This window comes from Phalacrocorax aristotelis, chromosome 1, assembly GCF_949628215.1.
Source record: "Phalacrocorax aristotelis chromosome 1, bGulAri2.1, whole genome shotgun sequence".
NCBI lineage: Eukaryota > Metazoa > Chordata > Aves > Suliformes > Phalacrocoracidae > Phalacrocorax > Phalacrocorax aristotelis.
In genome coordinates, this window is record NC_134276.1 from 60,754,264 (window position 1) to 60,774,031 (window position 19,768).

At 38.6% G+C, this 19,768-nt stretch overlaps 2 protein-coding genes across 5 annotated transcripts in view; one reads left to right on the forward strand and one right to left on the reverse strand.

The window, feature by feature from the left end:
* Nucleotides 1-1,915, forward strand: part of ITGBL1 (integrin subunit beta like 1) — a 144,699-nt gene extending 142,784 nt beyond the window's left edge. The window contains exon 11 of the mRNA XM_075090186.1: nt 941-1,915. Coding sequence (XP_074946287.1) covers nt 941-1,032 — 92 coding nt within the window. The 3' untranslated portion in view covers nt 1,033-1,915. The remainder of the gene's footprint in view (nt 1-940) is intronic.
* The window catches only part of FGF14 (fibroblast growth factor 14), a 411,526-nt gene continuing 392,878 nt past the window's right edge, over nt 1,121-19,768 (reverse strand). For all 4 annotated transcript variants that reach the window (XM_075090211.1, XM_075090202.1, XM_075090213.1 and 1 more), the window contains 2 exons: nt 11,629-11,827; nt 1,121-9,025 (listed from right to left, as the gene is read on the reverse strand). In XM_075090211.1, coding sequence (XP_074946312.1) covers nt 8,889-9,025; nt 11,629-11,827 — 336 coding nt within the window. In that variant the 3' untranslated portion in view covers nt 1,121-8,888. The remainder of the gene's footprint in view (nt 9,026-11,628; nt 11,828-19,768) is intronic.

Here is a 19,768-nt window from a genome sequence, read left to right on the forward strand (position 1 = left end):
GACGCGGCTAGAAATGGGCAGGCTGCCAACAAACCCTCATGATAAATCTGGTGACAAGAAGCAACAGGGGAATTGCTGAATTAACTGACTGGCTGCTTCCTGTTACAAATCTTAATTTTAGAAAGTCTTTGCTGAGCAATTATTAGATGTGGAGGAGATCTGCAAGCCGATTACGGTGAGAGTGGGAGGGCTGGCAGTAGTAAATTGTGTCTTCCGGCCAGCGCTGTTAGCAAGGGTCCTTTTCTGGGGGCAAGTAGCCAGTAGAGAGGCAACAGGAGCCTTATCTTCAGCTGCAGCGGCTATTCATGGATCTTCATAAAGTCAGTAGGAAGAGGAGCTCACGTTGGAAACCCAGGCTGTAGTGGTCTCCAGCTGAGCATCCAGGAGCCAGGAAAGATATTGAAATAAAATCAAAATATGGGTCTCAGTACTTATGTTACCCCGCTGCAAAATAGGGCGTGCACATTTTTAATCTAATAGAGAGTTTGAGATATTATTTATTTGTATCGCACTTCTGAGAACTTAAAGGTTTTTACTGTGCAAAGTGATGCTTTTATTGCTATTCCGTTTGTAACTTTTTATGTCTTTTCCTTTTTCTCTTTCTGTATAATAGTTAGAAGTAATCTTGTTTTTCCTTGTACCTGGAGGTACAGTGTGAACACTGAGCCTCAACAGCTGGGTGCAAATAGTGGTGGCATAATTACAATATTTGCAATTCTGCTGATGGAATTATTGAGAGGATGCTATTTTTTGTTTTGTAAGTGTAGGTTTGGGGTGGCTTTTTAGTGCAATGGTACAGTAATTGCTTCCTTCCAAAGAAAAAAAAAGGGATGTGGGGAACAATGCAACTACTTTAGCATGGCTTTTCACTTCCCATAAAACACATTTTAATGTAGTGCATTTCAATTATGATAATTGCCCTTTATTCATTCTGTTCTAGGCAATGGTGTTTGTAGCTGTGGAAACTGTGAGTGCTGGGAAGGATGGAATGGAAATGCTTGTGAAATCTGGCTGGGGAGAGAATACCCTTAACAAAGGACATCAAAGACTGAGGAGGTTTCTTGTTTGTTTTTCTTTAGGCTGCTAGAACATTTAACTCAGTGTGTGGGTGTGCATGCACGCACACGTACATAGGTGAAAATACTTTAGAACACTCATGACAAAACTAAAAGAAAAAAATTTAAAATGCCTTGGGAGCAGGACAGTCCCAAGCTCTAAAAGGGGAAGTCATAAAATACTGGCCCCGTGGATCTTCTTCAGAGCTTTTTGGTAAATTCAGTGGGACTGAGATTACACCCATAATGCCTATTTCTTAAGCAATCTTTGGAAAAGGTGTGAGAAAGCCTTTTTTTAACACTCTTTACTTGGTTTTCACCTCTCCGTATCAGTGTGCAACAATATTCCTGTAGAAGAGTAGCACTAGTTGAATATTTGCCAAATAATTAATTTGATTAATTTTATGCTGTTTGACAAATACATTGTTTGGCCCTTTTTCCTTTCTAACAATCCTGATTATGCACCAGCTCATAAATTCAGAGAAGCTGTGAAGAAGCTTATCAAAATATTAATGATTTTTTATTTGGTCAAAGAATTGTGTTTGTATAACTGAGGTCCAATTACCTGACAACCATACACTGAAGGCCCAAAATGTTTAAACAGACCCTTGTCCAAAAGATAACTTCTTAGTTTCTGTGGTTAATGTGTCAGTACGTTGGTTATCTAGTCTACATACTACGATACTTTCAAATAAATAACCTATAGGACTATAAGGAATTAAACTAATAAAGATATAAACGTGTGATTACCTATTCTGACTATGTATCCTGCAACTCATATGTGCTTCTATCATACCGTTTTATGTATGCACGGTTGCCTCGTCCTCTTTAAAGTAAAGGAAATGAAAATTTGTTATACTAATAACTTTTAGGATGACAATTCTGTGTGCTATTAGAAATCACTGTTTGGAACAGATTGCACCGTCACACATGGTATTCTTTGAATTTAACTGCTTTTATAGAAGTGGGGAGCCTGAAGGTCAACTGACTTGAAAAAATCAGCTCTTCTGTGCAGTGGCCTGGTCTCAGCCAAAGACGTTCAGACAATGGCAACAAAGTCATTGAAGTTTTAATACAGTAAATACAAACAAAGCAGTGGTATGAACAAAAATTTTATTTTTATTTTCCAATGGTGAAATGCTGCTCAGTGTGAAATTCACATTGAGTTATGAACGATGCACAACTATTGGGACTTCCCTAACTTATTTACATATGAGTCTCTAAATTTTTTTTTGTACATGTAGATTTGGCAGCCCTTGAATTCTTTAGAGCAAAAAAAGATACATACATTTGAGTTTCAAAAGTGTTTACATTTGTTGAAACCATGATTGAGCGAGAAACTGCTTAAATGGTTGGAAAATATTTCTTTTTAATACCAAACTGTAACATTGTGATTTAGGTGCCAAGGTCCTGATTTTTGAAGAGGTACATGACCCAGAAATAAGGGAACTGTATATCAACCAAAAAAGGTATTTCTATTATTAGTCTAGAAATTAGTTTTCTTTTAGAAAGGACAGTTTTGAAATAGGAAAATACAGTGGTAAAGACATGTAATAGAATGCAAAAAAATTTGTGAATGAATTTCATCACTGTTATTATTCCCCCTTCCCATGTATCTTGCTCTTTCTTTTACCCTTTTTTTTTTTTTTTTTCCCCTTAATGTGGATTCTTTCTTTCTAAAAATGAAGCTTGTGAAACCCATGTTCTCAGGGAGCATAATCACCAAAGATCCCTGCATAACTTACATAGGAGTTATGCAGATAAATAACAAGACATACATCCCAAAGCTGCTAGCTGCTCTCTTTTTAGATAACCAAAATATCAGGCAGAGTTCTAAAATGTACTGATACGGTATAAAGAATCTTCAAAGTAAAATTCATCTTGAAATTATAGTTCCTATTTTATACCTCTAACCCTTAAACTCTGTAGAGCTTAACAGAAATATTTGCTTAAATTTTAACATATTTGCGTTTGTCAACCCTGGTGTCTGGAGAGCACAGAATGTTGGTTTTGTTTATATTTATGAATACCGCTGACCTGAATCATCTTACAATCAGTGTTTTTTCGCATATACATTCATCTGCTGAATCAGAGTGTAAACAATGAAGGATGCAAAGTTTTCCGTGATTTCCTTCCATTTATATGTAGTACTGTAATAAGAAAATACTAGATAATCAAAACTCTTGTCTAGGTTCAATGGCTACTTTTGATTCGTTTCATGGCATGATAGGCAGATTTATATATACTGTAGATCAGCCGTGGTATTTCAGGTACTCTTATTCAGAGACAAAAGAACAGTTCCTTAGAGGGTTGCAATGTCATATTTGATGCATTTTACTTTGTAATTTGCTTTCATTTTAAATTTATATACTTAAAGGATATAAGATGATTCTGACTTTTCATTAGAATTTAAAACAAAAAATCAACTCCAACATTTTAGCTACTGAATGGATTACATAGCCATAGCATTTCAAAAAGTGTTGTCCAAGTTGTTTGTTAAGGTACGTATGGAAAAATATTAGCATATTCTAAGACAGCTACTGTTGGTGGTTCATTAAAATGTAAATTATCAAACAAAATGGTGCTATTGCTACAAACCTTAAAGTATTAACTAAGACTACTAAAAATGTAATGCATACATAAATTCCTTTCCAATTTTTATTGTTATAATGTTGCTTGAACAATCCCCCCGCTATTCATGCTGAGGTAACTGGTGATGTAACTCCCAGCAGACCTGTTTTGTGGCTCATTTCCTCACTAGAAAAATGAGATTGGAAGGAATAAGATTATTATTCCACATACGTGAAAATAATAGCTGTATTAATAAATTGTGTTTTTACACCTCATTCCCTGTGACAGGAATTCCTGATACGTAAACTGTAAAAGCAGGGAGAGGCGTAAGGGAGTGAAACATGCTGCTTGATTCTTCACACCTGGTGACTGTAAAAACTTGTTTCCAGGTCTGTGGCAAAAGGCAGTTCTAGGTGGCAAAACCAAATTGGATAAATGGGGATTTTGTACTGGTCAGATCGATAAACCTTATAAACAGAAGGTACTGTAGCCTTGCTTTCTTCTTACGAGAGAAAGCACACAGTCCAGAGGTGTGCTGAATGCTTCTACAGTCGGCTTGCAGGATTATGCCTGTTGTATATAACATATCTGTAATATCACCCATGAAACACCTGTGGATCGATTTGCTTGTATATGTTATTAACCTACTTATGATCTTCTTCTCCCTGGCCGTACTCCCTTAGAAACACGTAGATGAACGTTTAATCATGTACCTGCTCTGACTCTTCTGATGCACCGCCCCTGCTTCTTTACAGAATGACATCTCACTTTGCAGCTAAGTGATATAGCTAAATGATACTGGGATGAAGAAAGCTAAGTTGAATATTTCTGTGACTAGGTAACAGAATGAAAATTTTATTACCTCTTTAAAAATAAGTCATAGAATTTGCATTAGTCATCACAAAAAAAAAACCCATTATTAGACATTCTAAAATGCATTGCACAGAATATGAGTTTATCTAAAGCGGCATTTAAAAGAAAGATAACCTCCTTACTTAGTCTAATTTTACTTGCTTTCCCATTTGAAGGGAGCTGAATAATTTCTTCTTTATACCAATAAATAGAAGGATCAGCAAGATACACTTTTAATGAATGGACCAAACTGCCTGCTTTCATAGCTCATTGCTTACAGTGGTGTTAAACCAAGACAAAACGTTTCCTAATATATATTTATATAAAAAGTCACAGTTCTTAGTGTTGTTTCAGGTACACACCATAGCCAAAGTGAACTACTTTATATTTGGGGGAGGAGGGGGTTTGTTAAGAACCAACCTGACTCTACACAAGTTAAAGTTTATGAAAATGACAGTATATTAAAAAACCGAGAGTGGCTAAAAACCCCAGCAAATTAAGCAAAAGCTGTGTTATGTGAACTACAAAGCACTTAAAAGCTATAGACACTTTTCTATAGGCTCTATTATGTGCGCAATCTCATAAGGATTTTTGTGTATTTATAAAATTTTTGAAGTACAACAAAGCGGTGCTTTGTTGAAATAGTTATCTACTTAAAACTGGATTTCTAAGACTGTGCAGGTGTGACTGATTTTGCCGAGTAGAATTGTAGCTGAAATACAGATTAAAAAAAAAAAAGGAAAGAGATAATGACTATGTGCAGTGTTAACATATGAAATGGTAAGAGGAGGTTGGATTGCTGTGCAAACAGTCTCTCGGAGATTAGATAAAACCCAGAAGAACAACAAAATACAAAGCAAGCATGCAAAAGGTCTGGAACGCTGCAGGTTCCCAGACAGCTGGACATGTAAGTACAAAAAACCCAATCTGTAAATACAAATTGATTCCATCAGGTTTACTATACAGTACTTTAGTAGTAACAGACAGTCGAAAACAGCTTTCACTTAACAGCAAAATTAATTTTAGAGGGAAGAAAATGGTGACGTCTCATCTTGGAGAACAGCAAGAGAGGTATTGTATTAAGGAGCTAAAATTTTCTTTGGCATGGTAGAAGGGGAGAACTGAGTTTGCCAACCTATTTACATGAAGTTTCACCATCCTGTGGCCAGTGCAATGATGTTTTGCACAGTCTACTTCTTACATAAGCTTTTTTTTGTTGTCTTCTGGTATGCCTTCGTATAAATGTTTTATTCATCATGGTGAATCTGTGTATACAACAAATAAGAATAAACACAAACTGCACAATGCAGACAAACTCTTTGCATATATGTATGTAAATTTAGTAATACAGACCAACAGTTCTTTGATAGACACAACCTATTACATGCAATTCATCCTTGCCATCGTCTTCCCATGCAACAGATGAGACAAGAGACAAAATTAAAGGGAGGAAACAAAGCACAAAGGCCCCCTTTGCTATGTTTAAACGGACTGTAGAAAAAAATATTTTTTAGGACATCTACTCATTGGATTAAACACACATATGGATTTATCCCATAGAAACAAAACCAGAAAACAATACTAAAAAAACCCTAATGCTGTATTTCCAGTATGTACTGACTGCTTACAAAAATTAAATCTGGCCTTGATTATAGCCCCCCAAACTGGTTTGCAGATCACAGTAACCCAGGATCAAAAGTTTAGTGTTGGAAACATTACTTCTGTAGCATCAGGCCATGACCCAGAACCTCCTTGAATGGCTCAGCCAGGTCTCCAGCCCCGTCTCTCCCCAGCCTCTTACACTGGGAGAGTAAAAAGGTGGCTGGAGGGGACATGAAGACACGTATTCCCTCCTCATGAACTCTTATGACATTCAGGTGAGAGAGAAAGAGAATGTAGCCTTCAGCTACATCTTACTCAAGTATTTGAGTATTATCTTACTCAAAATATTGTGAAGTGCTCCTCTTATAATTGCAGGAAAGCCTGGGGCCTCCTCTGGGACCCAGCAGATAGCACAACACCAAGGCTGCTGCCTCCCATGGGTCCTCCAGAGGCAGAGCAAGCCCCCAGCTCACCACATGAGTTGCTTTGGTTTTGTTTTCTCAGGGATGGTGCACAAATCCCACTGGACCAGATGGGATGAGAAGGGTGCACCAATATTTTTAATAAAGCGTTGTTTTTCCCATGCACACGTATTTAGTGCTAGCAGGCAAGGGCACAGACTAAGTCAAAGTTTCTTTGCATTTTTATCGCAATTTTGGAGTAGGTTTGTATTTTTTTTCTCTGCGTGGATAGTGGTCTTCATGCTTAACTCATTCCCTCCCTAGAAAGACCCAACATCAGGTGTTAGCTTGCTGTTCTCATATTATATCAATAAACAAGGAAGTCTGGCCTATGGGGGGAAAAAAATGTTTATCTAGATTTTAGCAGCTTTTACAGTAGCCTCCTTGGAGAGTGCACTGTATGTTGCCTATAAAAACAGAACATGTGAAAACTAGCATGAAGAGTTCATTCAGACTGAGTTAGTTGTTCAGCTGGGCAGACAGGGAATTTGAAATAACCAGTGGTTTCTGTTAGGGACTTCAGCGCGAAGATATGATAAAACAAATTTCCAGAAACACAATGCTAAAAAAGGAAAGGATTATTTCTTTTTTTTTTTTTGTCTTTAAATATCAAAGTAACAACAAGAGGCCAAGAGGGCACTGCCACACAATTTTCCGGACTGAGGTACAGTTTGGTCCTTGTTGCCCTTTCTGAGAAACAAATTGCTTCTTAAGCATACAGAGAGAACCCATATTTTCAGTCTTCTGAAAGCCCGTGACTAAACGTGCAACACTTCAGTGGCATCTCTGTGGCATTCTCTAAATCTTCCCCCTCCTCCCTCCCCCATTGGTTTTTTTCAGTTCACAAGTGACGAACTCAAAGTGTTGACTGTGTTTCTGGGAGTATGATCCAAGGCTTCAATTTTATAATGTTTCTGATTTCTTCTAGGTTCATGTAGGAGAAAGTACAGTATACAGAGATCAAGGCAAGGCACCTTCAATCTAGCAATTTGGAGGGGATATTATCCTAAGAAGCTGGGTGGGCGTACATACTGGGATATCAGTGAGATACATAGGACCGGACTTTGCATGCTTAGCGAAACATAAAAATAAAGTTTGGTAATATGTCCAGTTTTAAAACTTCTTTTTTTAAAACACCAGATATATTAAACTATAATTTGTAACTACCCTTTGCATTGGTGCTGCAAAAAAGAACACAACAACATCCTTGCCCATGCTTTGCTAAGTAGGTGTGGGATTCAGCCAAAAATAACAATGGCATTAAGTTCAGTTCCTTAAAAACAGGAAAGGATTATATTTGAAATGGATTTAGGTAGCGTAATTCTGGTTAGTCTTATGTTTGTTTGTTTTGTTTTGTTTTGTTTTGTTTTTAATTGGTGGTGGTTGTTTTTCAAACAATGAAGATTTAGTAGATGAAAAATGAGCCTTAATTCAGGCCTACAAGGCCTACAAAATTCTTTGGACCCACTTTCCCAAAAATGAGTGGGTCTTGCTCGCTGGGCAAGGCAAATGTTACCATTACCAGTAAGCCTGTGATATGTATAAAACACACACACAAAAAGAAACTATAGGGGGATGCCAAACACTCGTTGCAGAAAACTTCCTGTTGGTTGGTTGTGTTTGACACTCTTCCCTCCACTATAATGCCAACCTCAGAAGCACAGTACCTGTTACTAAAGAGTATTCACATTTAATCAATATTGTAAGCCAGAGACAACAATCCTATTCTTTATAGATATAATTTGTAATAATAGATTTTTGAAGGCTTCCTGATTCCCTGATTGCTTTCAAAACTAAGCCACCAGTAACACTTAAGTTATAGAGAAACACAATCCCTGCCAAAGGTCACAGACAGTGGAGCGAGCAGCCTTATAAAAAAGGGAAGAAGAGAAATCCATAATAGCACAGGTTTACAGCATCTAACTAGAAATTACTTGATTATTTGTGTGCTACAAAATAGAACTTAAACACATGGATTTTGCTGAAACTGGACTCAAAAAGGGATTATGGGCAATTGTCAGCAGGCAAGGTATCAAGTGTACTTGTGAAATATGTCATTCACATGAAGTGTCACAGTCACAGAAAAGATATTAAAAAGGCATTCCAATATCTGGTAGGGCATTCCATGGTCTGAGTTTAGCTGGTTCATCCAGGTGTCTTCTTGTTGTGGGTAGAGCTACATGTTGAGATTTATCCGCTTGCAACGACTCAGTTCAGAAACAGCAACGGGCAAGCCAGTGACTTGCCGCAAGCTGATCCACAGACACTGCAGAGGGGAAGTCTGGCAAGGATAAATCGCTCAACTGTACTCGGGACTCAGTAAGTCACAACACCTGTGAGGATCTGGCTATGTCGTCTTACTCTTGTTAACTGGTTTGCCGCCATTCATTATTGCAGATGCACTTGTGCTTTTACTTGGAGTTACCCCAGCCTTTGGCACTGTTTCTCCAATATCATGCAAAGATGGTTCTCGATACATGGCAACTGCAGGGAGAAAAGAGAAAAGGAGAGACATTTTTAAGAATGTATCTCATTTAAGAGCTCCTCTCAAATGGAATTAATTTTCTACAATAACTGATATTGTAATATAATCCCATTCCTCTTGCATGTGAAGGAAACTATTTCCTTTGACAGGCACTTGTTTTGCATGACTGATACCTTTGCTTGACCCTCAAAATTTCTCGCTTTGTCCATATCTGACTTAAAAACACAGTAGGAAACTGTATGCTTGCTTGTTTAATGGAAACTATAGAAGCCTTGGAAATTAAAAACTACTGTTCTGTCTTTGCATGAGGCAGACACACAAAAGTGTACACATATACATATGCGCATGTGTGTGTGTGTATATATACCCACCCCCCTTAAATAAATATTCTGCAAGTTGTCAGAAGTAAAATATGATAATAAGACAGATGGTGTTTAACAAATGGCATCATACGATTCGGTTTTCTAGGCTCTAGTGTTCTTTTTTAGTCCTACATTGCAAGACTAGGCTTGGGTCCAGTTCTACAAAGTTATTTGTACATCTGCCTCCCAAATCTGAGGAGCTTGGCCGTGATCTCCTCCAGCGTGCACTGAAGAAATGTCCAGGACAATGCTGCAGAGAATACACAAGGGGCTTGGGTTTTTTTTTCCCTCTTTTCCAAAAATGTATGCAGCAGCTACTGATCTCCACTGAATGCAGAAGTGCAGAAAACTCCAAGTTAAACTATTAACTGAATTCTTAGAGGAATTAAAAGTTTGCCCCTGGGCTTCAGTCCCTATCTAACCACTTTAAATCCTTTGAGGAAAATACATGTGTTCAATTACACAGTTCCAGTATTAAGCTGCCTTAATGATTAATGCTTTTGGATAATTCAATTTCATTTTCCATGCCACTGAATCAGGTAATATTTCCACTTATACCTAACTTCACTAGCATTTATTTATATCAGAGCACATTGAAAGAGTTGTCAAAGCAGTCAAAGGAATTAATCATCACACTATGATTTCAGGACTCTGTGCAGCCATAGAGAGCACAGTCCCTTCACCCCCTGTCTAATTAGAGTAGGAGGCAGGAGCACCAACGTACTGACCTTGATCTTCAATGGTGTGAAGTTTCATAATAAATACGAAGGGCCCCATAGCATCACTAACTAATCAAATACTTGTTCTAACATCTCCAATGACATAATCTAAATTCTTTTATGGCTTCTGAAAGTCTGAAATTAAACGTCTTCTCTAGAGTACATAAGGCCAGTTATGATCTATGGCTTCAGAGTGCCCCCATAACTGTGTTTAGGACACTTTGCTGATTAATTAAAAGAGGTTGATGAAATAACACCCTGACCTACAAAAATATTAAGTCGAATAACATGAGATGGAACTATAAAGTAAGGAATTATATAGCAGAGCTGTCATAGTTGATGGCTCTCGTGGGCAATGTAAAGCAAGTTATTTCTAAGCCTTGTCTAAGCTATTTTGATAGAGTCTGGCCATACAAACATTAATGAAAAAAAGTCTCTTCTTTCCTAATCCATATGAATTGATGTTGCTTTTAAAAATGCACTGGCATTCCCTCCCTACAATTCTTATAATGTAATTTAAGGGGATTGACATATAAAGTGTCAGTTTTGTTAAAAGCTTGTGGAAATACTGTAAGCTCTTGCAAGATGAGGGAAGAACGAAGGCATCAACCTGAGTTCAAATATAAAGTTAAAACATAGGATTATTCAGCTTCTTTCCTTATGAGGAAACTCTAAAGCACTTAACAAACTGATCCTTTAATCAAAAATGTTAAGTTAAAATGTTAAAAGAAATGGGACTGCTAACTAAAGCATTACTCAGTGTGTGTTTTCATATGTTAAGTAATGAGATAATTTTCAGAATGATGGAGACTGTGCTACAGCAATAAGATTAATGAAATCTGGAGTGCCATCAGGACAAGAAGCAAAAAGCAGCATAGGTTTATAGAGGCCTGCTGAAGAAGTAGGATAACCCCAAAGTTCCAAGATGTAAGTGAATGTGTTTTTCAGAGAACGTGTGACATCTTTTTAGTGTGTAAGGTTAGCGTGACTTTTATTTGCTTCTGTCTTGGTTTAAAGGCCAACTTACACAAGTTGTGTGCATTACATCAACTGGCTAAATAATACAGTGTGATTTGTTTTATAAAGAGACGTTTCTGTTTTTTATTAGAAAGCTTTTACTTTGAAATGCTGACATTTCATCCACTCCCTTTCTAACTCCCAATTATCCTACAATATCTGTTATTTCATTCTGCTTAATGAAAGGACTATTTTCTCACTGCAAGACCCACAACAGCTTTTGTCCCTACCGAGAGACTATTTTAAAAACAGCACAATGCACTTCCACAAAAGATTCCTTTTCTTGCAAAATGACCTCTTAATCCCTGGAAAAAATGTTTTTACATATGCCCTTTCTAGCATCACTATGCCGAAGCACAAAACCGCTCCATGAATCCTGGGGACTGTCATTTGGAATGGCCCCTGTGTGGGGCACGCACATACACAAAGGGTGTTTTAGAAACCATTCCCTCCTCTTCTTGTGAGATTTATAGGACGATCTGCCAGTGATGGAGTGAACCTCACCTTCCAATGGCTTGGGTAGAAAATGAGCTGCTGGTTTTGTTTTCTTCACTCTGTTTCCTTTCATGACCTGCCCTTCTTTGTTCAGCCCCAAGAACCAGGCCCTCCCGGACTCCTGTTGTCTGTAGAGCATGGATGAGTAGATTACATAATAATTTTCAAAAACAGACTCCTTGAATTTGCACTCTGGTGTAAAAAGTTCCTGTGGGAGGAAAGGTAAATGTTAAATGATATCTCTGAAGTGCGGCTTCTGTTTTGTTAACTTACAGATACCTCTTGATAAATTTAATATACAACTTATTATAAGGTTCTGCTTTGAGACCAGGAGATCTGCCTTCCTCTAGATGACCTCCAGGGGAAGTTATTTCATCTCCTGTGGACGTCTCTGTTTTCCCATCTGTGCAACAGGGACAGTATATTTTCAAAGTAGAGAGGAAGCGACACAGGCATAAACCCACTATTTAAAATACAGGCATAATTATTATTGTGCTTATTTTTCTGATAGGATATCCTTGAAAGGACTAAGAAAGTCTATGCTAGAACAGCATTAATGAGAAAACAGTTGTTCCGTTTTAACATACTAAATGCAACAAACGCCCTTTATGGTTTATAACAACTAATATTTGATGTTTAAAAATCACTGCTACCGACATATTAAAATATATATCCTTTCCTCGAGACCGCATTGCCTGAAACACTCCAGGAAAACATTATTTTGATGTACAAATTTCTGCACAGAGAAAAATAATTCCTACCGACATCCTCAGCATTCATCCCAAAAGTGGAGTGCTTTTCAGAAGTCACATTCAGTAACAGAGCAGCACCCTAAACTGGTTACTAAGGTTAACCTAAGCACAAACTTCTGTAGCCCAGTAGCCAAATAATAATTTAAATATATATTTTTTAATAACACAAATAACAAAAGTAACAAAATAAATAGTGCGAACATATATTGAGACAGAGTTTACCAAAATCCTTTGAAAAAACACAGCAAGTTAATAAGCAAATAAAATTATATTTCAAATACCACGAGAAAATAGGATTCTGTGTGAATGTGAACTCCTGTCTTTGGACCCAGCTGCTGAAACCTGTGGAAGATTCAAGACATAAGAGGAGGACATAGATGTGGGAAAGTGGAAGGTGGCTTGCTAAGCTTTGAGAGCACCAAGTTCTCAGCCCTGAATCCTTTTTTTACATTTCTTTCAGTTTTCTTTCTTTCTTTCAGTTATCTTTCCCAGGAAGTAAAAAAATCTGGAAACGTCATGTATTTTCACTTCTCTGTTCACAGTATTTTTCTTTTTTCTTTTTGTTTTTGGGTTCCCCCCCCTCCTGCCCCGCCGTTCCTTTTTGCTCCTGGCCCCATGCAGTACTGAGTTAACACTCAGCAGGTAAAGTGTTTTCAGGGTCTGTATGCCATCCCCAGCTGCCTATATATTGTAAGAATTTCACAGCTGTTTCTGTCAGATTTCCTTTCTGAAAATCAAAGGCCTTAAAGACACAGTTTCCCACAGCAGCAAGCACAGATGAGATGAAGTACTTTTCTGAATCTGCACTAAATGTCACTTAGTGCCCAACCAAGCTCTCCTATGTTATGGGGTACACACTGTTTGTATTACCATGGCTTAATTTACCATCTGTAAGCAAAGCTGTCTTGAGGGATACCAGGCATACTCTTAGCTTTCTCAATTGTGAAGTAACTTTTAACTTCAAATAAAAATAATTAGTGTATTTTATCCAGGAACCGACTAAAAGCAGTTGCTGCAGCAGCTGGAAAATAATTTGTCAACCTGCCCTAAAATAGGTTGCTTTGTCTCTGTGAGCAAGTAGGCTTAGTGCCTATAGGTCACACGCATTTACAGGATGCAAAAAATATTCTCTGATGTGTGCAATGGCCATCTTTTTGCACTGCCAGTTATTTACCACCTATGTACACGGCTGTATTTATATACACATGCAGAACTACAAATACAGTCCCAGGCACCAAAAACTAATGAAGGGAAATACCTTCACTGCACCTTCTCCTTTGCCACGGGGCCTTTTCTCTCTCTGTTCCAAGCCTTCAAGACATCTGTTGTTTGTGTTACTCTCCTTTCTCCTCCACTGATTTCAAATCACAGTAGGGCTCAAGGAGACTCAAAATAAAAGCAGAAGGCAGGGTGGTGTGCTAGAGGGAATGCCTGTTAAAGCCTAGCGCAAACATTTACATGCGAGTCATGTTCCTCGGCTGTTGAAACAGCAGATGCTAATCAGGAAATGCCTACACAGCTCTCCTTATTACCTGCCTCACTGCAAATGCTACCCCCTGTGTTCCCCACTAAGTTTTACTTCCTTGTAAAGCTCAATTACCATAAACGCTACTTCTTAGCCAATACCCACTTTTTGCTATCAACAAAAGCTGTTTGTCATTCCCTGCTCCTCTGTACTAGAGATGGTTGGCTGCCCATAAATGCTATTTGTGTGTTTTCCCCCAAAATATCCATTAGAATACTGAAACAAGATTTCTTCAAATCATATCCCACCTCTGAATCAGACCTGGCTCTTCCTCATTTCTTTGGCACATACAGTAGTGTTTCTGGTAGCGCACAGCATATGAAGCGGTAGGTATTTACTATGTCAAAAAAAAAGGATGATATCAACACAGTTACTTGGCTACTCCTGGATGATGACTGATAGACTGGACAAATTGGCATCATTACTATTTTTTAGTTATGAAAAGCATAATAAAAGTCTGCTAATTCTTTTTGGTATACGAGGAAAAGCCAAACCTCAATACTGTATTCTGCCCGAAAACTACTGCAACTATCCTACCCCAGATGTCTGGGTAGTGTAACAGCTTTGGATACCTTTGCATTCACTCAGTATATTAGGATGTAATTCTGCCTGGCATAAACTCTCAGTCAAGAAGTCACTTAAATATATGTTAACATCAAAGCAGGCTAACAGTTCCACCGGTGTGGAGAGTATTCATGAATGAAAATTAGGCACCTGCCAATGACTATGCTGAACTGCAGCCACCAGTTAGTCTGAGAAAAGAATTACTCAGAAAGGGACGTCTGAAATGGGGACCTTCCTTGGGCATCAAGTGGAAACTGGGTATTTCTAAGTTAAGAGTGATATCTGAAGCCTTGCCTCAGGCAGCGTCTCAGCTGGCTGAAAAGCTGTAAGCACCTCTATTTTCTCCAGTAAACCAGCTATGACACCTAAAACGCTGTTTCTGCATGTACCTAGGACAAATCTAGATCTGTATACCTAAGACTCAACCCAGTAATAACTCTCAGAAAATTACTAATGTGCTAACAGCACCGACTTTGAAAAAAATCATCCACAGCTGGCCTTATTCAAATCCATTGCTGGAAGGAAAGGCAGTACAATGGCATTTTGTAAGAGAAACGCAATGGGGAGGGCATTCCCCTAGGCTACCTGCCTATCTGTATCCAACCTGAAGGAATCCAAATCTGCATCTGGCTGACATGAATCATTTAGATTTTCCCTGCAAGAATGACTTTTTGGGTTTTGATGCCAGGACAGTCTTTACATTTTGTATTAGGAAGTGAACGAATACATTGCAAAACCAGACATGACTTGCAAACAAGGACTTGTGCTTAGGATTTCTCTTCCGAGGTCAATGCCCAGATTTAACCTGTAGCCTTATATAAAAGGTGGTTTTCTCCTGTCAAAGCAACATTTGAAAAATAAAGTATATACCAGCTGCCAATTTCCAAAACCCCAGGAGTGGGTTTTGGCTGTAAACTGCAATCTGATACAGCTTCCTGGGCCCTAGAGAAGTGAAGGATTGCACCTTGCTGAGATGAATTTTCACTTGGATATTTTTACTTGCTTCCCATCAAGCTTTCACTTGATGTGAGTCCTATCTGGATATATTTTAATTCTCCTGGTTGCTGTAGCACTAGTATTGCAACACACAGGTTGTGGGTTCAACCTCTTGAAATCAAGAAGCTCTGTTGTTGGAGAGTTCTTAGTTTTGGGGTCCCCACCAGTATTGCCAAAACTCAGCATTGTGGTATTACATCATTATAGCTGAGCCTTAGCTCAAGGAGTCATGTGCTGGAATCTACTTTCATTTAAGAACAAAACACAAATGAAATAAAGAAAAAAGAGCCATTATCCACCTCTCAAACTTAGGAGTGCCTGAATGAAGGTGCTCGGGTTACCTGTGTTGTCAACATGGAGATACGAGGATTGTTGGAAAGCAATTCAGATGACAACTGATATGAACTCCCTGCTGAGTAATGTCTTTCTGTCAATCAGAGGCTGAAGTCTGACATGATTTATGGTTGGACTTGATGATCTTAAAGGTCTTCTCCAACCTAAATGATTCTATGATTCTGTGATGAAGCTAGGACTCCATGCTAATCAATAATATGGCACACTAGGAAAAGGCTATAGTTCAAACTCAAAGTACAGCAAACTTTACTGTCCCGCAAGTCATTGAGTCAATGAAAATATTTGAATGAGTTTTCAGCGTAACTTCCAGTTGCTGGGCTTTCACAATTTAGACTGTTCAATTTAGCTAGCTTTAATGAGGTTGCGCATATCCATTTGTAGCCACGATCTTTCACTTAAAACAATCACCACAAAACACGGAGTTTTTCTACTAAGCTCTCAGAAAGAAGAAATAATTATGCAGCTATGGACAAGATACCTATGCTGCGAACCATGGAGTGGCAAAGTAAAACCTAGCATGACAACACAGCTAGCCATATCGCTTCTAGATATTGTTTAAAAATTACATGAACACCTGCAATTTTCAACTATCCCTCTGTTCAGTAAGTCAATCGATAATGAACTGTTGGGGCTGAACAAAAAGTAACCTTCCATCGCACACCATGAGGGAGAGCATAAGACCACGGCTCTACCATGGTCATCAAAAAGGCAGATCCAAGGACCAGGGCTCCTACAAAAGTTGCCTACCTTCTACTCCTGACCCTTCAAGCCTCTCTAATTTTGCTTTTTATTCTGAAATATAGGAAATGAGGGTATCATTCTAGTTACAGCTCACAGAACTGATATAGCTAGCAGTCAGCCTCTTGAATTGTAGCTGGTAACAAATAAGGAGGCAGTGGATTCCCCTGGAGATGGGCACACCAGGACTCGTTCATCACACCAGGTGGAAAAAGTGCAGCTGCAGGCTGAACTAGCTACAGCTTCTCCTTGGTGCCAAGCAGAAAGCACAAGCACAAGACAAACTCAGAGAGATTGCCAGGGAAGGAACAGCCAGTCAAGCACAGCAAAAAAGCTGATTACTGAACCTTTTCAGAACTTAAGAGCAGTTGAAAATTATCCTGGTTTAATACAATTTATTACCTGTACTTAGAAGTCCAGGCCATGGAATAGGAGCTCAGCGCTTTGGAAGTACAGACCGAGTGGAGTCTGCCTGACGTGAACACCTTGCAATCCTAATAGAGCTTGATACAGGGTATAAAAAAAACCCACCAAAACATGTGAGCAATAATATCTACATGCTAGTAGCTGGTTATTGAGCACTTCTTGTAGGAATGATGACCAAGGAGAGACTGAAGAAAGGACAACACTAGCTCTGTGGAGGCTTATGGGAGACTTCTGCAAAGTGAGAAAAGCAGCATAGAGTCAGCACAAAGGTATGCTGGGGGTTAGAGGCTAGCAACACAGGAATCAAAAGAAGGAAGTGACATTTTAATGGTGGATAGAAAGGTTGGAAATGACTCATGAAGAAGGGCCTTAAAAATGAAGACAAGCACTCTGTGTCTAATGAGGAGAAGACACTCAGAAAAGAAATACAGTTAAAATAATGAAGCTGTGAAATTAACTTTGTGGCAGACTTCTGAACAGAGATTGTGGGGGTGGCACTGTATTTCTCAGTGCAGGAGGGGAAGATGCTAGAGTAACTGTGGTGTGAAATGATGAGATCCCAGAAACCAGCTGCACTGCTGTAGAAGGGCAAAAGGCCATATCATAGACATATTTATGCAGTTAAGACCTGTAAGAGCTGGAAGCTACACCTGCACATGAGAACTGGAAAATATCTAAACTGATATTTCTCTGGCTTCCTGCACGTTGAATTAGATCATAGAATCATAGAATCATTAAGGTTGGAAAAGACCTCTAGGATAATCAAGTCCAATCGTCAACCCAACACCACCATGTCTCCTAAACCATGCCCTGATGTGCCACATCTACATGTCTTTTAAATACCTCCAGGGATGGTGACTCCACCACCAACCTGGGCAGCCTGTTCCAATGCCTGACCGCTTTTGCAGTGAAGAAATTTTTCCTAATATCCAATCTAAACCTCCCCTGACAGAGTTTGAGGCCGTTTCCTCTCGTCCTATCGCTAGTGACTTGGGAGAAGAGACCAACACCCACCTCACTACAACCTCCTGTCAGGTAGTTGTAGAGAGCGATAAGGTCTCCCCTCAGCCTCCTCTTCTCCAGACTAAACAACCCCCGTTCCCTCAGCTGCTCCTCGTAGGACTTGTGCTCTAGAGCCTTCACCTGCTTCATTGCCCATCTCTGGACATGCTCCAGCAACTCAATGTCTCTCTTGTAGTGAGGGGCCCAAAACTGAACACAATATTCAAGGTGAGCCTTCTTACAGTATACCTATTTGACAAAGGCTGGTGTAAGAGAGAAAAAAACCCAGTTACTCAAGGTTTCCCATCCATAGCACCAAATTTTTCCAACTCTTAAGCTGGCCAAAGGGCTACACTTCAAAATGATCTTGAACAAGAGTTCAAATGGCAGAAAACCCAGCAACACACAGTTAGGTACTTTACAGATTAAAGTGAAATTGGTATTACTTTCCCTGTATGTTGAAAAGACATTTAGCTGATCTGGGCCTAGAAGGCCCCTAATACAAGCATAGTTTTTAAACATGACAACAAGAACAAGCAAAGCTGGCAGAATTTTCTATGTGTAAACTGGCCGAGTAAGATACCAAGGAACAGGAGGCTCTAGCTGCCATACCACAATCCTTGCAATGACTTTACTAAAAAAGCTTCAAAATAAAAAGGAGTAACCTGCCAACCCTACAGATGCGCCATGAAAGCAGCAAATGCTCAGAAGTCCGGTCACATACCTTCCACAGTCTTCAGAAAGAAAATTTCCTTAATAGACTACAACAGTCAGAGAACACCAATATCGGTTCTTCAGAGCTAGTGTTATTTCTGTTCTGTTAGGCTCCTAACATGTGGACTTCAAAAAAACCCAAACAAACCAAAACCAAACCAAAGCAAACCCTATAAGACTTGATATAATGCAGATAAAAAAACCAGGGATGATTCTTGCTGGTTAAAGAATCACTGAGAGTGCAGTAAGGTTGTCAGCATGTACAAGCTAAACTTTTAGCCATAATTCCTTTCTCTCATTTTTTTTGTTTTTAAAAGACCCAAGATATGACTATCACTGCTTGTAAAGAAACAAAACACAGCTTTTGACTAAATTTAGGCAAAAAATAAATGTAAATTAATGGTCTTGCAAATATTAGCACTTACTTAACTGGGGTTCTAATTAGCAGGGATATGACTGGTAATATTAATAATGTAGCAATTTGTTTATTCATGTACATTCATGAGCACCTAAAATAAGGTAATGAATAAAAGCCCCATAGCACACATAAAGACAAACTAACAAAACATAGCTTGGACAGATTTCTGTGTGTTTAGGATGGTATTGATCTCAGCCTGAATTTGGCTTCATTTTCTGTCCAGATTGAAACAGAACATAAAACAGCTTGGCTTACAAAAACTTCCTTGTTTCATAAGAGAAAGGTTGCTTTGCTTACAACTGGCAGCTATGGTCAGATTAAACTTCAATTAATTACAGGCAATAATATTTTGAATGGAAGGCAGCGCACATACTGATCACTTCCATAAACTTACCATTTGCAAGACTAAACAATGATGTCAGGTAAAAGCATATTCTAAATAATAAGTTCAGGAATGGTCCCAAATTACTACTTACATACACTAGTCAAGAGAAGTCTTATATATCGCCCTCCCCATCCACATAGAAGTTAGTATTATATCACAAGCAGTGCTCAGTTATTTAAGTTCTTTTGACAGATACCTATAATTCAGAGTTGTCAACTCAGTGGGATGTGGCTGAAATAGAAAAAATTTCCTTCATATAAGCATTTCTGATATAT